At 42.6% G+C, this 23,140-nt stretch overlaps 4 protein-coding genes and 2 non-coding genes across 6 annotated transcripts; 2 read left to right on the top strand and 4 right to left on the bottom strand.

Annotated features, from left to right (window-relative positions):
- Positions 1-921: 921 nt before the first annotated feature.
- On the top strand, positions 922-5,117 carry LOC102714404 (delta(14)-sterol reductase). Its single transcript, XM_006661491.3, has 13 exons — positions 922-1,030; positions 1,114-1,231; positions 1,310-1,380; positions 1,474-1,530; positions 2,146-2,237; positions 2,408-2,455; positions 3,097-3,217; positions 3,296-3,342; positions 3,470-3,551; positions 3,779-3,855; positions 3,962-4,081; positions 4,642-4,716; positions 4,792-5,117. Exons 1-13 carry the CDS (start codon positions 989-991, stop codon positions 4,943-4,945), a joined length of 1,104 nt encoding a protein of 367 aa, XP_006661554.1. The 5' UTR covers positions 922-988; the 3' UTR covers positions 4,946-5,117.
- A 934-nt stretch (positions 5,118-6,051) lies between these two features.
- Positions 6,052-7,308, top strand: LOC102714675 (arogenate dehydratase 3-like). The gene has a single exon (XM_040527497.1). The coding sequence runs from the start codon at positions 6,121-6,123 to the stop codon at positions 7,282-7,284; it is 1,164 nt and encodes a 387-aa protein (XP_040383431.1). The 5' UTR covers positions 6,052-6,120; the 3' UTR covers positions 7,285-7,308.
- Positions 7,309-7,672: 364 nt separating this feature from the next.
- LOC102714952 lies at positions 7,673-13,840 on the bottom strand. The gene is made up of 6 exons (XM_040527495.1): positions 13,369-13,840; positions 11,963-12,064; positions 11,555-11,809; positions 11,225-11,350; positions 10,551-11,114; positions 7,673-10,360 (listed from the first exon to the last, which is right to left on the bottom strand). Exons 1-6 carry the CDS (start codon positions 13,684-13,686, stop codon positions 8,558-8,560), a joined length of 3,168 nt encoding a protein of 1,055 aa, XP_040383429.1. The 5' UTR covers positions 13,687-13,840; the 3' UTR covers positions 7,673-8,557.
- A 3,112-nt stretch (positions 13,841-16,952) lies between these two features.
- Positions 16,953-17,035, bottom strand: LOC121055411. The gene has a single exon (XR_005812538.1). It is a non-coding gene; the product is annotated as a small nucleolar RNA Z266 (small nucleolar RNA).
- Positions 17,036-17,313: 278 nt separating this feature from the next.
- Positions 17,314-17,401, bottom strand: LOC121055410. Its single transcript, XR_005812537.1, has one exon. It is a non-coding gene; the product is annotated as a small nucleolar RNA Z266 (small nucleolar RNA).
- Positions 17,402-18,157: 756 nt separating this feature from the next.
- LOC102715238 lies at positions 18,158-20,763 on the bottom strand. Its single transcript, XM_006661494.3, has 2 exons — positions 19,398-20,763; positions 18,158-18,636 (listed from the first exon to the last, which is right to left on the bottom strand). The coding sequence occupies exons 1-2, from the start codon at positions 20,761-20,763 to the stop codon at positions 18,461-18,463; spliced, it is 1,542 nt and encodes a 513-aa protein (XP_006661557.3). The 3' UTR covers positions 18,158-18,460.
- Between the last annotated feature and the right edge of the window lie 2,377 nt (positions 20,764-23,140).

Genomic DNA, 23,140 nt, shown 5'->3' on the forward strand with positions numbered 1-23,140 from the left:
ACGTGACCACGTGAGTTGCAGAGGTTTCACGTGCTGCAATACCAACTCATTTGCAGCCCGGGGTGATGGATATATTTGTGAATAAAAAATAAATTATAAAAAAAATTGTATGTATTCTTAGTGATCGAAAAAGTTAAAACTGGAAAATAAACTTTGGTGAAAATACTCTCAGAATTGATTCTAAATTTAAGTTTGAAAATTTGAATTTTGGGTTATAAGTATAATTTGAAACGAAAAGATGAGTGTTGAGAGTCTTACCTATACTAGTGCCATATGAGTTTAGTTTATGTTGCAAGTAGAAAGAACGAACTTATGTTGGAGCATCTTTAATAGAATGATAATACTTTATTTTTAAAAATCTTTTATTGGGTTCACCTAAGAAAAATATTGGACATAAAAATTTTGCCATCTTCCAACAAAAGCCTAAAATTAAATAACTTGTATTTGGAACACATGTTTTGCCTTACATTTAGAATATGAGAGAATTGATTTTATGAATGCGTAAATATTAAGAATAGATTTGAGAATCTCTTAGAGATACGTTTCTAATCTAGTTCCCAAAATTTAGTTCTACGAATCAATTTATGCACGTCGCGGAGATGCCATAAGCTAAAATTTGAATTTTAAATTTAGAGCTAATTTTTAGAGAATTTATTTTATCGTAGTTGATTTTTCAGCATTTACTTTTATAACGCTAAAATCACGTATATACAAATTATTTCTCATTTACTAATATGTCATTTGAACTTTTTATAACCAACTATAATGATAACCCTACTAGTGTAGCCTGCAGAGTCCAAAACAAAAAACAAACAACACTCCTAGTAGTAGTATAATAACTACGTAATAAATCCAAATCGTGCAGCTAATAGTAATAAATTAGTGCTCCAACCTTAGGCTTAGGGCTTAGGCAGGCCTGCATGGGCCTCTGGAGAGTCGAGTAAGAGAGAGGCTTGAGATCCCTTGGTCTTATCCTCGCCGCCGGACAATGGAGCACGTCGCGGCGGCGCTGGTGCCCTCCTGGAGAGCAGTGCGTCCCCCCCTCCCCTCCCTCCCTCTTCCCGGATTGGCATTCCTCCTTACCACTTCTCCCTCCATTCTCTTCTTCTTCAGGTGGTGGTGCTCTTCTCCTACCTAGCCTACCTCGCCGCCGCCGGCGCCATCCTCCCCGGCAAGCTCGTCCCCGGAGCCGTCCTCCCGGACTCCTCTCGCCTCCACTACCGCTGCAATGGTACCGCTGCGCTTGCCCTGCTCCTTTTCTGCTTTTAGCCCGGCCCGCATCATGCGTGCGTGCGTGCGTGATCCGCAGGTTTGCTCTCGCTCTTCCTCCTGCTGGGGCTCTCTTCGCTCGGCGTCTACATGGGATGGATGTCCCCTACGGTGAGCTTGCTTGATTACTTACTCTCTGTGCTTCCCTCAACCAGTGAGCTTTGACCTGTTCCCTGGCTTCATCTCGTTTTCTTATGCTTGCAGGTCATAGCTGACCGTGGAATCGAGCTGCTGTCTGCCACCTTCATTTTTAGTGTTATTGTAGGTGCCATCACTTCACCTCACCTCCCTACATCTGAAATCATGAAGAGACAGACTTTAAATTAGGTGCAAAGTCTAAGTTTAATAACCAAAGAAACATAACGAATCAGAATAAAATGAATCGATCTTAAACAGCCATCCATATATTTGATTCTCCCCTGTTTTAGCCCCAATTACTGCCTTTATGATTTGGTACAGCTAAAATTAGTCACCCTGGACATGTCTAGAATTTGCTAGAAATAGAAAAAGAATATGATATGCAGTGATATAGTCCTACTACCTTTGTCCCAAAATATACCAACCTCTAGTGTTCAAAAGTCGCCCTCCAGATATAGCAACTTCTCTACCTAACCACCCTTGTCAATCAATCACAATAATTACTTATTCATTTTTTTCATCTACTTCCTCATCTCAACCAATCACAACCATCCCTCATTTAGTTCCGCCTACTTAATCTCCATATAAAGCTTCAGAAGTTCTTATATTTTGGGATGGAAAAAGTACTAGTTTGGCTACGCCATTTAACTGTTGGCATTTAGTGTTCAGTAACGTATGGTCAGGAATCAAATATCAATAGTTCTTTCTGTCGACTCATTTCACGTTCTTGTATTTCAGGTCACTTTCTTACTGTATTATTCAGGATTAAGGTCCCATCATAAAAGTTCTTCCTTGAAACCGCATGTCAGTGGGAGCTTCATACAAGATTGGTATAAGAAACTCTATATTTTATTCTATAGAAAACCATAATGAGTGAAAAATTACCATTTGAAGTTTATGTGTCTCATTTTCAATTAGCCAGCTAACTCCAGGAAACTGACTTCTTTATTTATCATATAAGTTAATACTGATAATTGTCATGTTGATCACTGTCTACTAGGTGGTTGGGAGTGCAGCTCAATCCTCATTTCATGGGAGTTGACCTCAAGTATGTCGGCCATGTCTTGTCTTCTTGCTCAAATTTTGGATATAATCAAATATTTGAATGGCAGCATGATTGTGATAATTGCGTTATTGGCTTATTGCTTCCAGTGCAAGTGCATTTTTTATACCTGGATTATTTGATTAGTTCTATAATATTCCCATCGAATTATTTGACGCATATAGTCTATGCACAATGACAAGTTGGTTCAAATTGAGCACTTCTTTATTGTGCAGTTGACTGGTTCTAAAAGAGGAAGTAGTGTTGTTGAGCAAATAAGCTCTCCAAGAATGTTAGGGTCTGTTGAAAATCGAGTTTACACTGTCACAACTATTTGTTTTGTTCCACTTGAACCAGAATATTAAGACTTACTGGTTTCTATCTTCTCGGTGGAGAAATTAGATAAATTTTGCTTTTCATTTTTTTGTTCACCATCTACTAAAGTCTTGTAACTGTCATAGGTTTTTTTTGGGAAAAAATTGTTGTGAGTTACTATGAATCCTTATTAGTGGCATATAAACTAGATATCCATAGCCAGTTATTTTCCTCTTCTCAAGTTGTTCCCATTATTTATCTTTTGGACGATAAATATTTGGAGGAGACTGGAATGCCTATGATGATTTCTTTTCTATTTGCCATGCTTGCAGGTTCTTTTTTGTGAGAGCTGGGATGATGGCATGGTTATTTATCAACCTATCGTTGTTTGCAAAGAGCTACCTAGCTGGTTCAGCCAATCTTTCAGTCATTCTCTACCAATTCTTTTGTGTGGTATTGGACATGGCCATTTCTTCTTTTGAGCATTGTACACTCCATTGTTAATGATACTAGTTCTGTTTTGTCATGTAGTGGTATATTGTAGATTACTTTGTTCATGAGGAATTCATGACCTCAACGTAAGTATACCATTTTGCCCTCTAACATAAAGATGGAGAATATCAATCCAGTGTGAACAGCAAGGACAAAGTTCATGCCTCGTTGTTTTTCCATACATCTGATGTTTTTCCAAAAAAAATATTCCAGATGGGACATTATTGCGGAAAGGCTGGGCTTCATGCTGGTTTTTGGTGATCTGGTGTTCATTCCATTTACCTTCACCATTCAGGTGTTGCATCCACATTTTTTTTAATTCTGGACTTGCTAATTTTGACCCATGTTGCTGCTTCAGTCAGTGTACATTCATGTATTAGATTTATGTTTATACCTTTAATTATTTCCAAGGTTTATCATGTTTACAAGTCAAGTAAAAGCACACATGCCTCTTTTGTTAGTCATTAAGTCAGGTGTTTGACATTCAACATATTAATTAAATTTGATAATGGTGATGACCAGGGATGGTGGCTTTTGAGAAATAAAGTGGAGCTGTCCCATTTGGCTGCTATAGTGAACTGCACCATTTTTGTTATTGGGTACTCTTCCCATGTTACTAGAACCTGCTGTTTGATTATATATTACATATAGCCTGTTTTTTGCACTCTATTCTCTTTGGAAAAATTCCTTATTTGGGGCCTGCAGCTATCTTGTGTTCAGAGGAGCCAACAAACAAAAACACGTCTTCAAGAAGAACCCTAAAGCTCTTATTTGGGGCAAACCTCCCAAACTTGTTGGGGGAAAGCTACTTGCATCTGGCTACTGGTAAGATGGATGCATCTTATGAAGCTGGTGCACGTTTTCTCCTTTATTAACTGCTTTGTCCATAATACGAGTTCTGTAGTGTGTTGTTGACTAACTTTTGCTCTAGGAGGCCATTTTTGGCTTTTTCATGAAAAAAAAACAAAATGACACATTTACAAACAAAAAATAGTTTGTGAACAAAACATTTATATATGTGTTCCTAATGATCTAAAGATTTATCTGGTGCTGGTGAGTTGAGGGAAAAAAGGGAAATACTAGAAAAAAAATATTTGCGAGTAGGTAAGCAGCTAACGCACAGGTCAGAATTCATTGCAACTAGATGATGTTTATCACAACTGCGACAAATTTGGGTTGTGTTTTCTGTAAAAAAAAAAGGTTTTCGGTAGTGTACCTATATCACTATTAATCAACTATTGTGTAGTTCTGGAAAAACAATATTTAATAGTTTGGGTCAGCTATTCGAACTTTGCATGTTCCTTTCTTCCTTTAGACTAATCATGCTTATTAAGTACTAGTCTTTTACAATATGAAATAATGAATCCCCTTTTCATCCAATACAGGGGAATCGCAAGGCACTGTAATTATCTTGGGGATATACTGCTAGCACTTTCATTTAGCTTACCTTGTGGAACCAGGTGATGATCTTCCGACGTGAATCTCCTATTCAATTTGATTATCATCATAAATAAACCTTAACCGTTTTGGTGCAGTTCGGTGATCCCATACTTCTATCCTACATACCTGTTCATCTTGCTGATATGGAGGGAAAGAAGAGATGAAGCAAGGTGCTCAGAGAAGTACAAAGAGATCTGGGTAGAATATTGCAAGCTTGTGCCTTGGAGGATCTTCCCTTATGTGTATTAATCCAAAGATTTTGCCCAGCAATTGCATCGTTGTAGAGCCTAGTGCAGTGGGCGTTGTTGTGATACCTGAACATGTAAAATTCACCTAGATGTTGTGATACCTGAACATGTAAGATTCACCTAGATGTTGTGATACTTGAACATGAAAGATTCACTAGGCAGCTTCGTCTTTCCGATAGCCGACTCAGCGGGACGATACCGAATGCATGTTGCCAAATTAATCTTGAGCATCTGGCCGTCAGAAACAACAGCCTCACTGACCTACTTCAACCCATCTGTTACAGTCTTGTCGGCAGATGCATCAACCAATTCCAATGTTCTTGCTTGCTATTCTTCTTCTTCTTTGCAGCAGAACAAAACAAGGCAAGCCATCGCACCGGATTTCAGCTCCTCGTTCTGTAGATACGTTTGATCGATCGCAAGCGCACGGCGAGGCTGTCGTTGAATTCTTAAGTGAAGTGACAAAACTACTGCACCAGTAGCTTAGCTTGTTGACTGAAAATGATTCGATTGCTACCCTCTTCAGCCGATTCACCTTGCTTTTCAACCCTGAGGTGAGGCAAGCAACGCATTTCTTTTCTATTTTATCATATTCCTAACCAGAAATGTTCTCCCTGCACATAGTAATTAGTACAACTGATTCTGATCACTGTACTTGTATTTATGCTACTACAAAATGATGACAACTAAATAATAGCAGTGCATAATCATCTATCGTATCAAATTCTCTAAACACACCGCCGTCGTCGTGCCCTGCTCCTATTTCCTATTTCAATGCAAAGCTATTTATTTCACTGCAATTGTTGTAGATTTTTTTATATCCCAAGTCATTTGGTCCCACTTTACCAAATTCAAATAAATAATTCATTTAAAAGTAAAGTCTTTAGGGAAAAAAAGAGATTGAACTAAAGATGAAGTCTAAGTAAAAACGACAGATAAAATTGACATGAGAGGAGTTATAAGATTTGATTTGAGAAATACTTGCTCCGGTCTTTAATATTTTTAGTTAGGATAAACACTTTTCTGGTAAAAAAAAGGTAAAAGTAGTAATTAAATCTGGGCCACCCGCAACGGGTTCAGCGGGCGCGGCGTCTATCTTCTTCTCGACGCACAAAGAAGTGAGAAGAGAGAAGCTTTGCTTTTGCTTTGCTCGCGTTCTCCCGCGCTGCGGGATCGATGGAGACCGCCGCCGCGGCCGCAGCCTCGGCAGCGCCACGCCCCGGCCAGATCCGCAGATCCACGGCCGCGCGCGCCACCCCTTCCTCCCGCGGCGACTGGCAGACCACCTGCGCTGCCATCCTCGCCACCACCAACAAAAGCAAAAGCAAAAGCATCAAGGCCGACCACGCCCCGCCGGCCGAGCTGGATCTACTGCCCGTCTCCAACCTTCCGCGGCCGCTGAGCATCAGCGATCTCTCCCCGGCGCCCATGCACGGCAGCCAGCTGCGGGTGGCTTACCAGGGGGTCCCGGGGGCGTACAGCGAGGCGGCGGCGGCCAAGGCCTACCCGTCCTGCGACGCCATCCCCTGCGACCAGTTCGAGGTCGCCTTCCAGGCCGTCGAGCTCTGGATCGCCGACCGAGCCGTCCTCCCCGTCGAGAACTCCCTCGGCGGCAGCATCCACCGTAACTACGACCTCCTCCTCCGCCACCGCCTCCACATCGTCGGCGAGGTCCAGCTCCCCGTCCACCACTGCCTCCTCGCGCTCCCGGGGGTCTGCAGGGAGCTCCTTACCCGCGTCATCTCCCACCCGCAGGCGCTCGCGCAGTGCGAGCTCACCCTCAACGCCATGGGCCTCAACGTGGCCCGCGAGGCCTTCGACGACACCGCGGCCGCCGCCGAGCACGTGGCCGCCGCGGGGCTGCGGGACACCGCCGCCATCGCGTCGTCCCGAGCGGGCGACCTGTACGGCCTCCAGGTGCTGGCCGACGGGATCCAGGACGACGCCGGCAACGTGACGCGGTTCATGATGCTGGCGCGGGAGCCCATCATCCCGCGCACCGACCGGCCCTTCAAGACGAGCATCGTGTTCGCCCACGACCGGGAGGGCACGTCCGTCCTCTTCAAGGTGCTGTCCACCTTCGCCTTCCGCGACATCAGCCTGACCAAGATCGAGAGCCGGCCGCACCGGCACCGCCCCATCCGCCTCGTGGACGACGCCAACGTCGGCACCGCCAAGCACTTCGAGTACATGTTCTACATCGACTTCCAGGCGTCCATGGCGGAGGTGAGGGCGCAGAACGCGCTCGCGGAGATCCAGGAGTTCACCTCCTTCCTCCGGGTGCTCGGCAGCTACCCAATGGACATGACGCCCTGGGCCACCTCCTCTTCCTCATCCTGATCCTGCTTGCATTTGCAATTTAATTCATCTCATTTTTGTTGCTTCTTTCTTCTTCTTGCTAGTGCTTTGCTAGCTGCTGCTTATTGTGACTTAAATTTGGAGAAAGAATAGAAATGCGAGGAGGCTCCTGCTGCGATTACACTAGACAGATGATTTACACTTCTGTGCTGAAACAACCGAAAACATACTTACTACTAGTACATTTCATTTTTATCTACCAAACTTCCATGGCATCACGCCATCACGTAAGGTTGATGTCTGTTTCATCTTGTTGCTTTGAGACGCCGACACCCACCCATCTTCTCGGACTAGAGGAGCACTTATCTGTATCCATACACAAAGTCCATGACTAAATTATTGGTTGGTTGGTTGGTGGCGTTCAACGAACCGCATCAGAGGCATTCCTAACACAGGTCATGGTTCTGCAGGGACGTTTATAAAAATAAATTCCAACTGGCCTTATACAGGAGTTCATCAGAGGCAAATCATCACACATTAGGCTGGTTGCTTACATACAGTTTCATGCTTGCTGGCACGTTTCTGCAGTACAACTAGCTTGCATCTCCAATACCCATATCTACTTCCCGGGATCATAAACAATCTTATGCATCACAATGCCAAAGGATGAAAGGAGCATCGAACTACACCGATGAACACTACATTAACGCAGGCAAACAATAAGTAGCTAGTTTAATTCTGCATCCATTATCAGTTCTTTTTTAAGTACAAAATCGCTAGTTCGTTCTCTCGGAAGATGCGACAAGTTTGTCAAAAACAGCAGTAACTTCTTGACAGCGATCACCTATTTCTTTCCCTCCTAATGAAACAATACACTCTCCTTATAACATACAAGCTGCCCTCCTATGAACAGAAAGATCATTTCCCTTCGATTGAACCAAAACTGTATCATCAGAACCCCGCCGAACATCTCGATTGTAAGATGATCGGTTGACAAGGCCAGAAATGGACTTGGAATTTATTCTGTGTAAGCACCTTCTTCGCGATATATGGTGACCGAGGGATGACAACATTTGACCAAAATTTACTTGTACAGAGTGCGAGGCTGTCAACTTCACGCTAATCCACCTGTATCATCACCCCGACAGCATCGTTTCAGCTGCTGCTGCGTGTCATCCCTCATTCAAACCCACTTCTGTGGCATCATTTCATTTGAGCGTCTGTTAAGCATCGAATTTCCTGATAATCCTCCTCAATCTCATCATTCGAACTGTTTCTGTTGCTACTGCTTCTACCCCTGTGTATGGAAGCAATGCTAATCAACCTCCATGCCATCATTCGACATACATCTTGCATGGACTATGGGTACACGGCCTTTGCTCTCAGCACTGTCCCCACTGCTGCCTTCTATCTTTGGGGAATCAAAATATACTGCATCCTTGTACATCCAGCTATCCTTCTCGGCAGAATAAATGTCATCAAATCGCTCTCCACAAAGTACACAGATAATCTGGCTCTCATCTGCAGGAACCATTAACTCACAAGCTTCATCTTCAGAGGTCAAATCTGCATCTGAAGAAGCAGATTCCAGGACACTATTCTGCACTTCATTTGATCTATCAATCCAACTGTTTTTGCTAGGGTACCATTTTTCAGGTGCGATACCAATATTTTTAGCCTCAGTTTGCTTCGACTCGTGGCATGCAGTGTGCACAGAGAGCTCTTCTTCAAGTCTGAATCTTAGACCACATGTATTACATTGATGACTTTGGTCATCAAAGAGGGTGCTGATCACATGTTCATGGTACTTGCGAAGCATCTCAGGCTTGAACTCAAAGCCAATGAGGTCTAACATTTTGATTTCTGCAGGTTTCACCTTGACTTCAGCAGGTTGGGGTACCTGAGCTTTAGTTGGGGCAGATGAATTTTGGTGGGCTGTTTCCTTTTTAACTGAAGGCTGGACAAAGGGCAAGGATGGAGCTGAAGTAGTAAGATCTGGTGTGTTCAGATCTGATTTACTAGGCTGTTGTGAGACCGCAACAGTTGAATCAGTAGAAGGTGAAGAAATTAATCCCTTTGCAACCAGGGAACTGAGAAGACTAGTGAGTGGTGCAGCTTTCTCCGAAGTCTGTGTTGTCGGGCACACAAATGGCAAAGAGAGTGGCAATCCTGGTGGCAACGGTGGGCGCTGAGAGTTTGATGACTGAGGCTTCAAAGTATCACTAACTGGAAGGTGTATCGATGACGAAGAAGCTGGAAGAGATGTAGAAACATGAGGAGGTGGCCCACTTGGAAGAGGAGGTTGCTCATTTGGTTTGAATCCACTCTTTATAAGGCCAGCCAACAAATTACTAGCACTTAAATGATCTGAGCTCATAAGAGTAGAAGCACTGGGCAAAGATACTTCTTCAGGCTGCTGATGCCCCATGCCAACAGAAATAGGCAGCTGGATTGAAGGTTTAAATAGTGAAGATGAATTTTCAAGTGAAAAGCTTGCCTGCAGTTGATCAGGTGGTTTGATATGTTGCTTTGACTGCAATGCAGGGTGCTTTTCAATCTGCTGGGAAGCTTGTGAAGGGCCACCCAGAAGATTAGGTCTGCCCTGAGAAAGTGCGGCATTTTGAGCCAAGGCATGAGCTCTTTGGTTATAGTCTTCAGGAGGATTTTGGCCCAATTGTGAGAATGGTCTGGAAGGGTAATCAACCTCTGCAGGACTTGGGGAATTCTGGCGTACAAAGGATGCAGGTGTTGACTGGATTGGTGGCGAGGAAGCTGACCAATATCTATTTTTTTGCTGCGCTATAGTCTCAGTTGATCTTGTCGGTACGATATTTGCATGTTCTAGGCTTGATCGTCCAGCATATGCTCCTGACAGCCCAACAGGTACAGATGAAGTGATGCTTGTTGACAAGGTGGCAGGATAAATGGTAGACCTATCTGCTGGCTGATTGGAAAATGTTGATATCCTAGGATCTGACCCAATGCCTGGGACAGGTTTTTCCTGTGATAACCAGAGAGAGGAACCACGAGACGACGACAACAGTTGTCCTTCAGGGAGCATATCCCTATCAATTCTTGGTTCCACCTCACGCTTACCATGAAGGTCCTCTTCATGATCCTGAACAATTAAAGGACAAATCAGATTACAAGCATCTCATCCAAAATAGTGCAAAGATGAAATATATGTATTGCATAGTTGAGAGCAAAGACGCAGTTAAAACTATCTAACATCATTATGTACAAGTGATTAACATGCTATATCTATCCAAGTACTGAATATGCTTTTCTAGTATAAGTTTTTGACATACCATATATGGTGCAGTTCTTCTATCTTGACCCATTGCACTTCCAAATCTTTGGAAGTTGTCTAGTTTGTGCAAGTCAGGATCCAAAGGTCCTCCCGCCTCTGCCCATTTAACCCTTTGAAAGTTCCCAACATTTCCATCATCAGGCATCCATTCTCTTTTTCTTGTGGAACTGGTACCTCCATAATCTGCTCCTTGAAAACGCACATCATCCCACATGTACTCTTCTTCCTCAGAATTCTTCCAGCTTTTGTTAGATGACTGCCTACCAATCCTGTCAGAATTACTAACAGGAGTTGGGAGAAGTGCAGTATCTAGACGTGCAGACCCTGATGGTTTAACATCCTTGTTTGCATAAAAACTGCTGCGCCTGTCAAACTGTTCTTCAGAAGAACCAACCCCGGCAGTATAATATGGTCCGCCACTTCCATCTTGACCTTTAGGTTTCGAGCGAACTTGAGCAGTTACCACAACAGGCTGCTGTGAAATGTTGGAGAATCCAACGGCCCTCATATCTCTATCTTGCTTTTCATGAATAGGATTGCTAAAAGGGTCCCTTTGTGCCCGCTGTGCATTCCACATATCAAAGTTAAAACATAAAAGATGAGTGTGTGTATATATATATATCAAAGTAAGACATCTAAGCACTTATATTAATGATAAAACAATGAACTTACAGGCCTAGAGTTCAAAGCATCCAGCCGCCGCCCTGCACCTCTATCAATAGTTGTCCTGCTAGTCCTCTCAATATCATCACCGGAATCAGAAACGGTAGTAGTCTTAGCACCAGCTCCCAGTATCCCCTGTCGAAAGAAACATGAGATGAAAAATCACAATGGTGCAACAGTATAAAGCAGCAGTAGCAATGCTACGAACATGTTTTTTTTAAAAAAAAAATTTTTAAATGGAGCAATATCCATCACTGTCTTTCTTGATATGACACTCAAGATGACAGAGTATTGAATAGCTACATCTAGAAAATTTCACAAAACAAGATGTTTACTTGCCTTATTCGGTTGGAGCTGTTGCCTTGCTTCCAAATATTTTGGGTTCACATGAATACTATGGGATGGACGATTGGATTGAGAATCAGGCTTTGATGGTGCAGCGCCTGATGACCCATTGGTAGATGATTGAAAGCCAAGTTCCTTCTCAATCAATTGGAGTGAAGCTGGAGAAAACACTCCTTTCCATGTTCCAAATAGGTGCCTCATGCTATTGTGTATAGAAGAATCAACCTGCCTATATGCCTTGCAAAACACCTATAGTAACAAGGAACAACCCAAGAAAATACGGTTGATTAGGTTCATGTCATACAAAAAGAGACCAAGACTTGTTATCTTTCCATTAACCTGGTTAACTCATCTATCATGTAACAAATAAGGATAGAAGGGCGAGAAGAATTATTTACTAACCTCAGGTAATCTTGCAGAAAAATGTTTAACATAATCTTTTCCAATATTTTTGACAATACTGTCGAGTAGATAAAGAGATGGTAGCTTCTGTTCACTTGGAACCTACAAGCACAAGCAGCCAACAAATGAAATAGGCATACCCTTCTACTTATGAGAATACAATTACATAAATAGACTATACAGATTTACAATGGAAAAAGATAATCACAGAAATGTTGTTGCAATACACCAAGGGAAAGTCACTCTGCTACAACTGGTCAATAGCTGTCCCCACTAGAACAACGGGAATCTGCTACACAACAGACCAATATAAACTTGCTTTATGATCCTCACATAGAGAAAGCCCAACAATTTTCCTTCTTTTGTTAGTTGAGTTACCCCTACTTGTCAAGAAATTCAACAATATTTTGTTCAAACACACAATATGTGAAGATAACGAGCCTAGCTGAAATGCAAGAGTTAGCAGTAGGCATCATCTCCTGAGGAGAGCTGCATGTTATAAAACAAGAAGTGAACACCGCACAGTGTAGGCCATTTGTGAGGTGCAGCGTTTCCACATCCATTCATCATGATTTATACAGTTTCACCTTTACAAGAACATGCTAAACAATTCAAACATAAATGTGGCTTTCCGAAATCTGGATCCATTCCGTGTGAAATGGTCAAGATGAGGTATACAATTTGATTGAGAACAGTTTGACATGCAGCGCAGCACAAATCTGCAGACCAGATAGTGGAAGAGTAGAGATCAAAGCCTGGTATATTTTTCAACAATGGAGTGATAACTTTTTTATATTTTCCATCACTGAACACTGCCATAGTGTGACACTTTGAACCCCCTAACAGTAATATCCTTTTGTCATGCCATGTAAGTCTGAAATTCATTCGGTGATGTTATGATCCCACAGGCGTAAAATCGTGACGCAGTTGGTTGAAATGGATTTCGCCATGAAACTTTAACAACGGTAAAGCGCATAGAACCACGGACCTTGGCATCATACAAGAGTAGTGCATGGGCAATCACACGTAGAAATGATAGGAAGTAAGAGATAGATGTAGTGCATATCGATACATTCATTAGCATGATGTTTGCATACATCAACGGAGACAAACACAGAGTTGCTCTGGGCGTGTTGTACCTTTCGTTCGAAAATTAGGTCAGTGGTAAGTTCATTAGCAAACAAGACGAGATTTGGCAACATCACAGCAAAGGGATCTCGATTAGCTATGTCATGTAGACTAGAATACAACATGGGAGCATGCGTACTGCATCTAGCACAAGACGTACATCACATCAGACTGACTGGTACTAGCTGATAGTTTTACATGGAGAGAGAGAGAGAGAGAGAGGACAAGGGGGAATGGTATGGAATAGCATAGAGGAAGAGGAAGAGGAAGAGATGAACCTCGAGGATGTTGGCGCAGATGAGGGAGGCGATGGGCTTGGCGGCGTGGAGGTTCTCGCCGGCGATGATGGTGAGGTTGGTGATGATGGGCTTGGAGTTGAAGGTGAGCTCCGCGAGAGCGGCCCGGTACTGCACGACGAGCTCGTCCACCTGCGCCTGGTCGACGGCGCCATTGGCAGCGGCGTAAGATCTGGGATCCCTGGGGGCGGGGGCGGGGGGAGGAGGCGGGTGCTGGGCGAGGCGAGGCTTCTTGGGGTCGGGGGCGGCGGATCTGCGAGGGGCGGAGGAGGGCTCCATGGGGGCGGAGGAGGCTCGCATGGCCTAGCCTAGGGTTTGGGGCGCATAGGCGGAGCTAGGGTTTGCGTGACAAAACCCGAAGCCACGACCGCGAGAGAGAGGCTGAGGAGGAGGAAGGAGAGAGCCGCCAGAGCGTCTTGTCTTCGCAACATCCCTTCCCTTCCCTTCTGCTTGCCGAATGCCATCTCCATGTCAACGAAACGAACGATGCTGCTCACTACAAACCGATCATTTTTAACCGCTTCAGATTTCGCGTTTTTTTTTCCCAACTTCTCAAAAATCAAATCAAATTTCAATTTTTTTTGCTAAAATTTATCTGGACTTTTTGGTGTATGAAGTTTTTGCAAAATTCAGAGATACTGCTTGTGAGTGTTTTTTTCGATCCGGTTTTTCGTTGAGTTACGGTATTTTTATTTTCTTGGTTTACACCATTGATTTATATAAATTGGGATGTTCACGGTAACGTATAAGTTACTCCAATAAAATTTTTATGCTCTTACCGATGGCTGATTCCATAAACATTCACTTCACTTTTCTGGGGGCTAACTATACTCTTTAATCATTTCTGAATTGACAATCAATATTTCTATGAAGAGATTTACTTCAGTCCAACAAAAAATACCCTCGTGGTACCTAATCATAAATCGTTGGATCCTACTCAGCTAGATCCAATAGTCAGAAATGATTTGGTACCTTAATATACCGGTACCTCGAGGTAGAGGTATTTTTTATTAAGACCGAAGCAAATCTCTTCTGGGAAACGGGGCAGTTCTATGCTGAATCTGAAATGCGCTAGCAAGCAATTCGTCTGTGTTAGTTCTTGTGGTTGATGATCATCAGCTTATATCTTACTGTTTGTGCATTTCAAAAGTGCTGATAAAATGGTGCGTTTAGATCATTGTAACTTGTAAGCACATAAATGATTCATTAGAATGAAACTGCCAGCTTACCATGCAAAATAAGAGGACGATGTTTAATGGAAAAAGAAAATGACAAATGAAATATAATTTAAGTAAAAATTATATATATGTATTATTAGCGATCTAAAGCTAAAGTTAAAAATAAACTTCGATAAAAAAAGACCTAAAGTCAACTCCAAAGTTATGGCTGAAATTTAAATTTTATTTTATAGCATAAGTGAAAAGATGGGGAGGAGATCTACTTCAATTGCTTTATGCACCCCACAGCTTTGACACAGAAAAACAAATATTTGCCCGTGAAGATGGCACCAAGATATATGGTATATTGGTATTCACATATACAGAAGATGAAAAAGCTACGAGGAAACCAAATTAGCCTAATATGAAACATTCAAAAAACAATCGACTTAAGACACCCAACGCAACCAGGAGGCACACATCTATAACTTGTAAGCAAATTTGACACCACTGAGAGTAAAATATGGTTTACAAACTCGCTACATTGATAAGAAATAAACAGGGCCATAAACAAGAGCACCACGTGCTCTAAGGTTGTGCTCTACTTTATGGAACTTTCTCTAAATATACTCCCTAAATATTCAGCTTGCTACAGAACACCAGCAATACCCCCTCATAAATAGAAGTATAGACCTGAGTAAACAGTATAAATATATAATCTAGTCACAGGAAGTCTAACACAACTTAGGACACGTTCTTCTCCCCCTACTACTGAACCACCTTCCCTCATTTTAATGTGCATGCTTTCCGAACTGATAAACGGTATGTTTTTTATGAAAATTTTGTATTGGGAAGTTGCTTTAAAAATTCATACTACCTCCGTTATTATTTTTTGATTTTTGTGCCTAATGCTTTGACCATTGTACAAAAACTTAAAAAATAGTCACGCATAAAGTGATATTCACATTTTATAATTTAATCATCTAGTAACAATAAAAATATTAATCGTAAAAAAAATCAAATAAGACGAAGAGTCAAAACGTTGTAAGAAAAATGACCTTATTTTGGAACGGAGGTAGTATTAATCTATTTTATATATTTTTATAACTATTAATTAATTTAATGTACTAATCTATTAATATGTTTTCCGCGTCAGATAACTACCACCCATCCGAATGCGGCCTTAGCCCTGCTCCTCATCCAAACGAGATGTCCAAGTCCATGATAACCTCTCCACCTTCCATAATTGTTCCAGAATTTTGTTGATCTCCACCTTTCCAAGAGGGAGGAGACAGATGCACCATATGGGTCTGCTTCTTGTGGGAGAGTACCAACACAACCTCTTGACGTTTTAGGTTACCCTTTATACCTGCAGCCAGTAAAATATTTAGTGACAGAAAAAAAAAGGCTCAACATACCTGGACAGAGGATACTGAAAGCTGGCGCTAAGATACTAGTACCATTTCTTGCTAACACAAATCAAATAAAGCTGACATAAAACCTAACATGCTGCTAACGCTGGACACGAACAGAATTCACGTTGCCAAGCGAGTCTGGAGCCAAATTGGACACCCGGTGGCCAGTGGCAAGGAGAGGTTTTCGGAAATACTACAGGAAGAACTTGGACACCATGGTGCTCCTGGTCTCCTGGATGCTTTGGAAGGAAAGGAATGCGAACAAGTTAGCCATTCAAGCGCGCGGTGGTTCCGTGTTTTCAAGGAAGAAGTTGGAGTGTGGTCAGCAGCTGATTTCTTTCGGGAACCTCAAGGGATAGGTTAATGGTCAAAGGAGTAGGGTGTCTTTTTTTGTTTTCTTCCCAGCTGCGTTTCAGCAGCTGGCTTGGGCTGTTTCAGCCAGGATTTTCCTTTTCTCTTCCGTTTTCTCTTGGTCTGTATACTTGTTCATTCCAATCTTAATGAAATGAGGGATCTAGTCTTTGGCTGCCCCGGCAAAAAACATGCTGCTAATGCTGCAACATTTCCAACATAACTAGAGCAGAGGATTCCATGCAGGATTAATAGGGACAATATGAATCCTATAAAAATCAAATAGTGCCATTTGCTGTTGCTTCCATTAACATCACTAAAGAACAATGCTTCAAGTCTAACTCTCATATAAAACTATAGAAGCAACGCTAGAACACTGATAATTACCTGGTTGCTGTGGCCACACGTGACACTTCTCGTGGCAGTTGACAGACCTGGGGTGCAGCCGAGCTTAGAACCTGCAGAAGAACAGTGAAGTACATTATTTCGACCTGCTGAACTCAGCCTACCCAAAAGGGGAGCATTATCAGATAGACAGATGTATCGCTACCATGCCATATGATACATGATGGCTGACAAATCACAAGCAAAGAACAACCATGACTCAAGCAAATGCAAAACACAGTGAAACAAAATGTACAGAACTTGGCGGGTCTAATTATGCCTCAAAAGTTTACATCATATAGTGAGTTCACACGTCTAATTGATTCATCATTCCAGCCAATCTGAGAATTTCTCAAATGACAACCACCTCTAATATACTGCATGGAACTTCTGGATGCAGCACAAGGATACTTAATGATAGCCGACTGACATTTAAAAAAAACTATAAAATCACTCAACAGGGTATGCTAAGGCAGTGAAATACATCATAAAACACAGTTCATATGAAAATGCACCTCACTGTTTAACACATCTAACATTACTACTTTTGTCTTCCCAACAGATAATGGTAGCATCCAATAACAAATGGCAAACAAATTGTCATGAAATACACATGAGCTGATTGGCAGGTCAGCAGAATGTATGCCTCAAAAGTTAAGCTCATAAGGAGACTTTGCACATATAATTGATTCATAATTCCTGCCAATCTTCCAAGCATAAGTAAATGGCAGATCATCTTGTCCTGGTTGTACTTGAGGACGAGGGTCTGGAGCAAGGGCTCGATAATGCCACCGGGAGGCAGAGGACAAGGTGGATAGTGAACTCTGCGTCCATCCCCCAGCTGCTTACCAACGAAGATCGCTGCTGGTCCGGTGGGATGCCTATGCACAGATAAAGAACAAGTAAGCAACGGTGCAGGCATGAAGAGCGAATGAAACCAAGCAAGCAAAGCTTAAGCCTGCGCATATACCTGGATCTTGGCCTTGACATTGTCAATGGTGTCGCTGCTCTCAACCTTGAGCGTGATGGTCTTCCCCATGAGGGTCCTGACACAGATCTGCATCTTGGTCCAGTGTCAGCAACCTTGCTCTTCTGCTTGATGCTAGGTGGCCTCATCAGTTTACATCTTCCTGCTTGTGCCATTCAAAAGTGCTGATAATATGGTGTGTTTAGGTTGATGTAAGCATAAGAACTAGTGAGAATGAAACAGCTGGTTTACCATGCAAGGTCTACTTTAATTGCTCCCTGCACTTATGGCTTTGATAAAGAAAACAAATGTTCACCGCAAAGATGGCACAAAGATGTTCCAAGCCATCCAGGGCATAACAAATGTTAATTGCAGTCTGCCGATTTCATATTCTAGATTCACATTCACAGAAAATCAAAAGCTACAAGGAAACCAGGTTGCAGCAGAATACCCTAATATGGAGCAATCAAAAAACAATCGACTTTAAGACACCCAACACTACCAGCAGCAAACATCCATAATTTGTGAGCAATTTGACACCAATAAGAGGAAAATATGGTCTACAACCTCCTTACATTGATTAAAAAATAAACAGGGGCATAAACAAGAGCACACTCTTAAGGTTGTGCTCTAGTAGATGGAACTTTTCTATAAATATAATCCCCTGAATATTCATGCTCGCTACAAAATACCTGCAATACCCCTCATAAATAGAACTAATAAAACAGTAGATAAATAGATATCTGGCCATAAGAAGTCTAACACAAGGCATGAAGATGTGCCACAGTTAGCCATGCCCATCATCCAAAAAAAATGTCCAAGTCCATTATATCCTCTGTGCCTCCCATACTTGTTCCAAAATTCTGCTGATCTCCACCTTTCCAAGAGGGAGGAGACAGATGCACCATGTGGGTCTGCTTCTTTTGAGAGGGTACCGTCAATACAACCCCTTGTCGCTTTAGGCTACCCTTTAAACCTGCAGCCATGAAAATATTTAGTGACAAAAAAATGGCTCAATAACAACTAAATGGTAGCTCAAATCTAGATAAATATCAGGAGGACTCCTGCGCCTAGATAAAAATCTATGATGGGCAGCAAAGTTGTTTTTTTTAAAAAAAATGTATTTGCCCTTTACTCAAATTTTCAATTATACATCTCTATCCATTCCCTCTAAATTTCCATGGTGAGATAAATCAACATAGGTGATGTGCTCTTTCTGTGAAAGCACAAGTGATGCATTTCCACCATCTGTTTCTTAGGTAATGTTTTGTGAGTATAGGAAAAGGCATGCATTCTAGAGTCATATTATCTACAGCCATTTAACTGTGCATTGTTCATAAATCTCCATTCCATTTAATGATGATTTCTTTGCATGTATCCAGGTTGTATCTATGTAATATGTTTTATCAGCTCATCAAAGTGTTCCCTAGTCAACTGTGTCGAGATACTCCTATCTTGTTGACACCAAACAAATATTAGCATCCTGGACTGGAGTACCATGTACACCCAATGCCATAGTAACAGGGTTATCATGCCATACAGCAATGTACCCTGTTCTTGTTAGCAAAGACAAAAGAACATGTTTCCCATTGATTAGCCCATATGCATCGACCTAATAGCTTAGATATTATTATCAACTACAACTTGCAGGTTTGCTGTTTCTGAAAGCAGGAAGGTTATGATGGTTAGAAATGGAACGGATAAGAGTCAGGGATGAACAAGTAAAACAAATATTACCTGGAGCCATAGGAAGATAGTCTGATATCTTACTGCTCATGTAGCCATAGCCAAAGCAAATAATTCTTTTTGAGCCATACAGAGCCACATCTTTTAGCCTCATGTTCTTCACGTCAACAGCAAGCACCCACGTAATTTCATTCCATTGGTCGACCTTGGCCATGAAGCAAACAGTGTCATCAGAGTGCAAGCTTAGGGTTGGATGGCCCACATAAAGTCTCTCCAAGGTTTGCTGGGGTGTGGCTTGGTCATCCAAAATCTTAGGCAGCAACTCAAAATTCAACGTGTTGCCATCAACAGAGAGATCAGAAGAATTGAGTTTGTAGTCCTGGCGCCAACCCTGCTTCCAAGGATTGGTGGCAGGTGCACTCCAGATGGTAGCAGTCCAACCTCGAGAGAAGGTGCCGTTGCTGCAGGTTCGCCTCGTAAAAACTTGCATCTGAGTGTACCTGATTCGACCTTGGACAACAGCAATGTCACGAAGAGGCCTTGCAGAGCCGCTGAACGGCATGGTGGGTTTGAGAGGCGGCGGCAGCGGGAAGTAGCGGAGCGCAGGGCTGCTGGTGTCAGTGTGTAGAGAGAGAATATCGCAGAAGATGATACCACGGTAGAGGTCGACCCAGCCCATGGTGCCCGCTTTCCCTCCAACAGTGATCGCCTTGGTATTAACATGGGTAAATGATGGGTCGACCAGGCCATGCAGGGAGAGTGGATGGCAGCTCCAAGCATCTGCACCGGAGTGGTAGACGTGGAGGGCGTACTCAAAGAATCCTGAAGTGTGGGTGTTACAGAGTGCAGCAACGACGAAGGTACCATCGTCAGGGACAGGATGTGGGTGCAGGCCCAATCTCCTGGGGTCAAGGCGGCGGCTTGGAGTAGCAGAGCCGCAGCGCAGCAGGCCAACCTCGTTGTCAATGAACCTGTCGATGGCAGGGTGCGGGAGCAAGCGCAGTTTGGTGGCGGCGGAGTGATAGACGAAGTAGTCATAGCAGCTTCCATCGTAGCGGTTGTCCCAGGGCCCTAGGGCGAGTCGGAGGAGGACGAGGTCCGCCTCCGTGGCCATGATGGTGGGCTCCGCCGCGAACTTGGTGGGATCCAATCCAGGGCAGTGGACGCACATGTAGGAGACGCTCGGCGGCGGGGCGGTCCAGAAGGATACCTCGATGGGCTGGCCGCTCCTGGTTTGGGACTTCGCGGTGGTGGCGTTGGGGTGGTTGGCCATGAAGGCCTGCAAATCGAGGAGGACCCAAGGCGTCGGCGTCGCCGTCGCAGCGGTGGCGTGTGCCGGCGGGTTCAGGGACTCCTCCATGATGGTCGGCCACCCCGTGTACGAACCCGACGAGTCATCACTCTCACCTCCAGCCATGGCTGCTCCTCCGTCCGGAAGATGATCAGATGAGTTGAGGAAAGAAAGGGCAGAAGAGAGAAAAATTGTTGTCATGTATGACAACGACTTAGAGTCGACTCTTAGCATTTATTAAATAAAATTTTCTTGCATGAAGGTGGAAAAAAAAGAAACTAACGTAATAAAAAATATTTTATTTCATTAATTAAGAAACTATACTTGACTTACGTATCATTATAAAATAGGTTTTTGATGCTGACGTGGATCAGATAAGAGTCGATAATGGGCTCTACCTTTAAACATGCCCTAAGGGCAGTCCCAATGAAAAAAATTGACATGGTTGCCATAATATAAGAAATTATTTATAGAAATTATTTTCCACAATGAAGGTGTCTTTGAGTAATAATTATTTTCTTTTCCTCTCTACTAACTCTATATTATTCTATCAATAATGAGCGTGACACATGTTCTTTAAAAAACTAGTAGTTTCTTCTCAATGGTGAATTCATGATTTCTTGATGTATGGGGTGAAGAGAAAGACTTAGTTTTTTCATAAGGAAAACCATTTCTAAGTTTCTCTTTTTCTTTATTAATTACATTGTCATGTCACCATTTTACTTATGTGACAAGCTATTTAATAAGAATAAAAACCATCGTTAATATACCATTAGAACCCTAACTGCGTTCTGTTTCATCATTTCTGAATTGACGATCAACATTTTTGGGAACGTTCTATGCTGAATCTGAAATGCGCTAGCAAGCAATTCGTCTGTGTTAGTTCCTGTGGTTGATGATCATCAGCTTATATCTTCCTGTTTGTGCATTTCAAATGTGCTGGTAAAAGGGTATATTTAGGTCATTGTAAGCACATAAATGATTTAGAATGAAATCCAAAATAAGAGGGAAAATAAGAGGGTGATTGTTTTGGTCTTTCATGTAAAAAATCAAACGGCATATCTACGAACAAAATATAATTTATGAATAAAATTTTTTACGTATTTATCCTCAATGATCTAAACATGATAAGAAATAAACTTCGGTGAAAAAACAAATCAACTTCAAAATTATGGTTAAAAATTCAAATTTGGCTTACAGGCATAAGTAAAAAGATAGGAAGGAGATATACTTTAATTGCTTCGTGCGCCCCACAGCTTTGATAAAAAAAACAAAATATTTTCTCGATTCACATAAACAGCAAATGAAAAGGCTACGAGGAAACCAAATTGCATCAGAAAAGCCTAATATGAAACATTCAAAAAATAATCGACTTAAGACACCAAACGCTACCAGGCACACATCCATAACTTGTAAGCAATTTGATACCACCGAGAGTAAAATATGGTTTACAACCTCGCTACATTGATAAGAAATAAACAGGGCTAAGATGGAAAATTCCTTCTGTTCATCTCAAAATTAAGCCAATTCCTTACATGCACCTAAAAAATATCTAATCTCTTACGTGACCTTAAAATTTCACGGTAAACCCTTAGGCCACCTCCAACAATTAAAGATAGCACACTATCTCTAAACATTCTAAAAGACAATTTTTTCAATAGTTTAACTTTTAGCAAGTAGCTCATAATACAAATGACCCTACAAATCATTCTCACTTGATATTAAAATATATGTAAGAGAGAGCTTATTAAGAGATAGCTTTTATCTCTCTCCTATTAAAAAATTATATAGCACATGTTATATATATAGCTTATAGATACCATCGGTGGCCTAATATACCCATGCCGTGTCGCCTCCGTGAAACAAATGGGTGTACTGGTAAAATACCTTGTCAGTATTAAAAAAAAGACCAAATTGCCCTCTGCAAACCCTAGTACCAACCCAATCTGCAGCTCTCCCTCTCTCAGTATCTCTCCTTTCTTCACCGAGGGAAGCGTGGCGGCGGCGTGGCTCCCCAGCCCGGCGGCGGCGGCTCCCAAACCCGGGCGGCGTCGGCTGCTGCTCCCCAGGCGGCTGCGGCTCCCCGACGGCGGCGGCGACTCCTCAGCCCGGCGGCGGCGGCTCCCCCAGCCTGGCGGCGGCTCCTCAGCCCGGCGGCTACGGCTCCCTAGCCCCGCGGCGTCGGCTCCTCTGCCCTGGCGGTGGCCTCTCCTCTCGTCTTTACCAAAGCACGGCAACGAGCAAGCTCTCCCTCTCATCTCGTCTTAACCGAAGCAGGCAGCGGTGGCGGCTCCAGCTCCCATTTTGCACGGCTGGCTAAAGTGGTAATGATAGATTAGCCTATGCAGTGGTAATGATAGATTAGCAAAAAAAAGCTTATAGACTAATCTGTGTATATTGCTAGCTGATTTAGTTTCATTTTGGTAATGATAGATTAGCCTATGGAGTGGCTAAGTACTGTATTTTTTGGTTGAACTTTAAGTGACATACTACTGTCATATTT

Source organism: Oryza brachyantha, chromosome 9 (assembly GCF_000231095.2).
Source record: "Oryza brachyantha chromosome 9, ObraRS2, whole genome shotgun sequence".
In the NCBI taxonomy this organism is placed as follows: domain Eukaryota; kingdom Viridiplantae; phylum Streptophyta; class Magnoliopsida; order Poales; family Poaceae; genus Oryza; species Oryza brachyantha.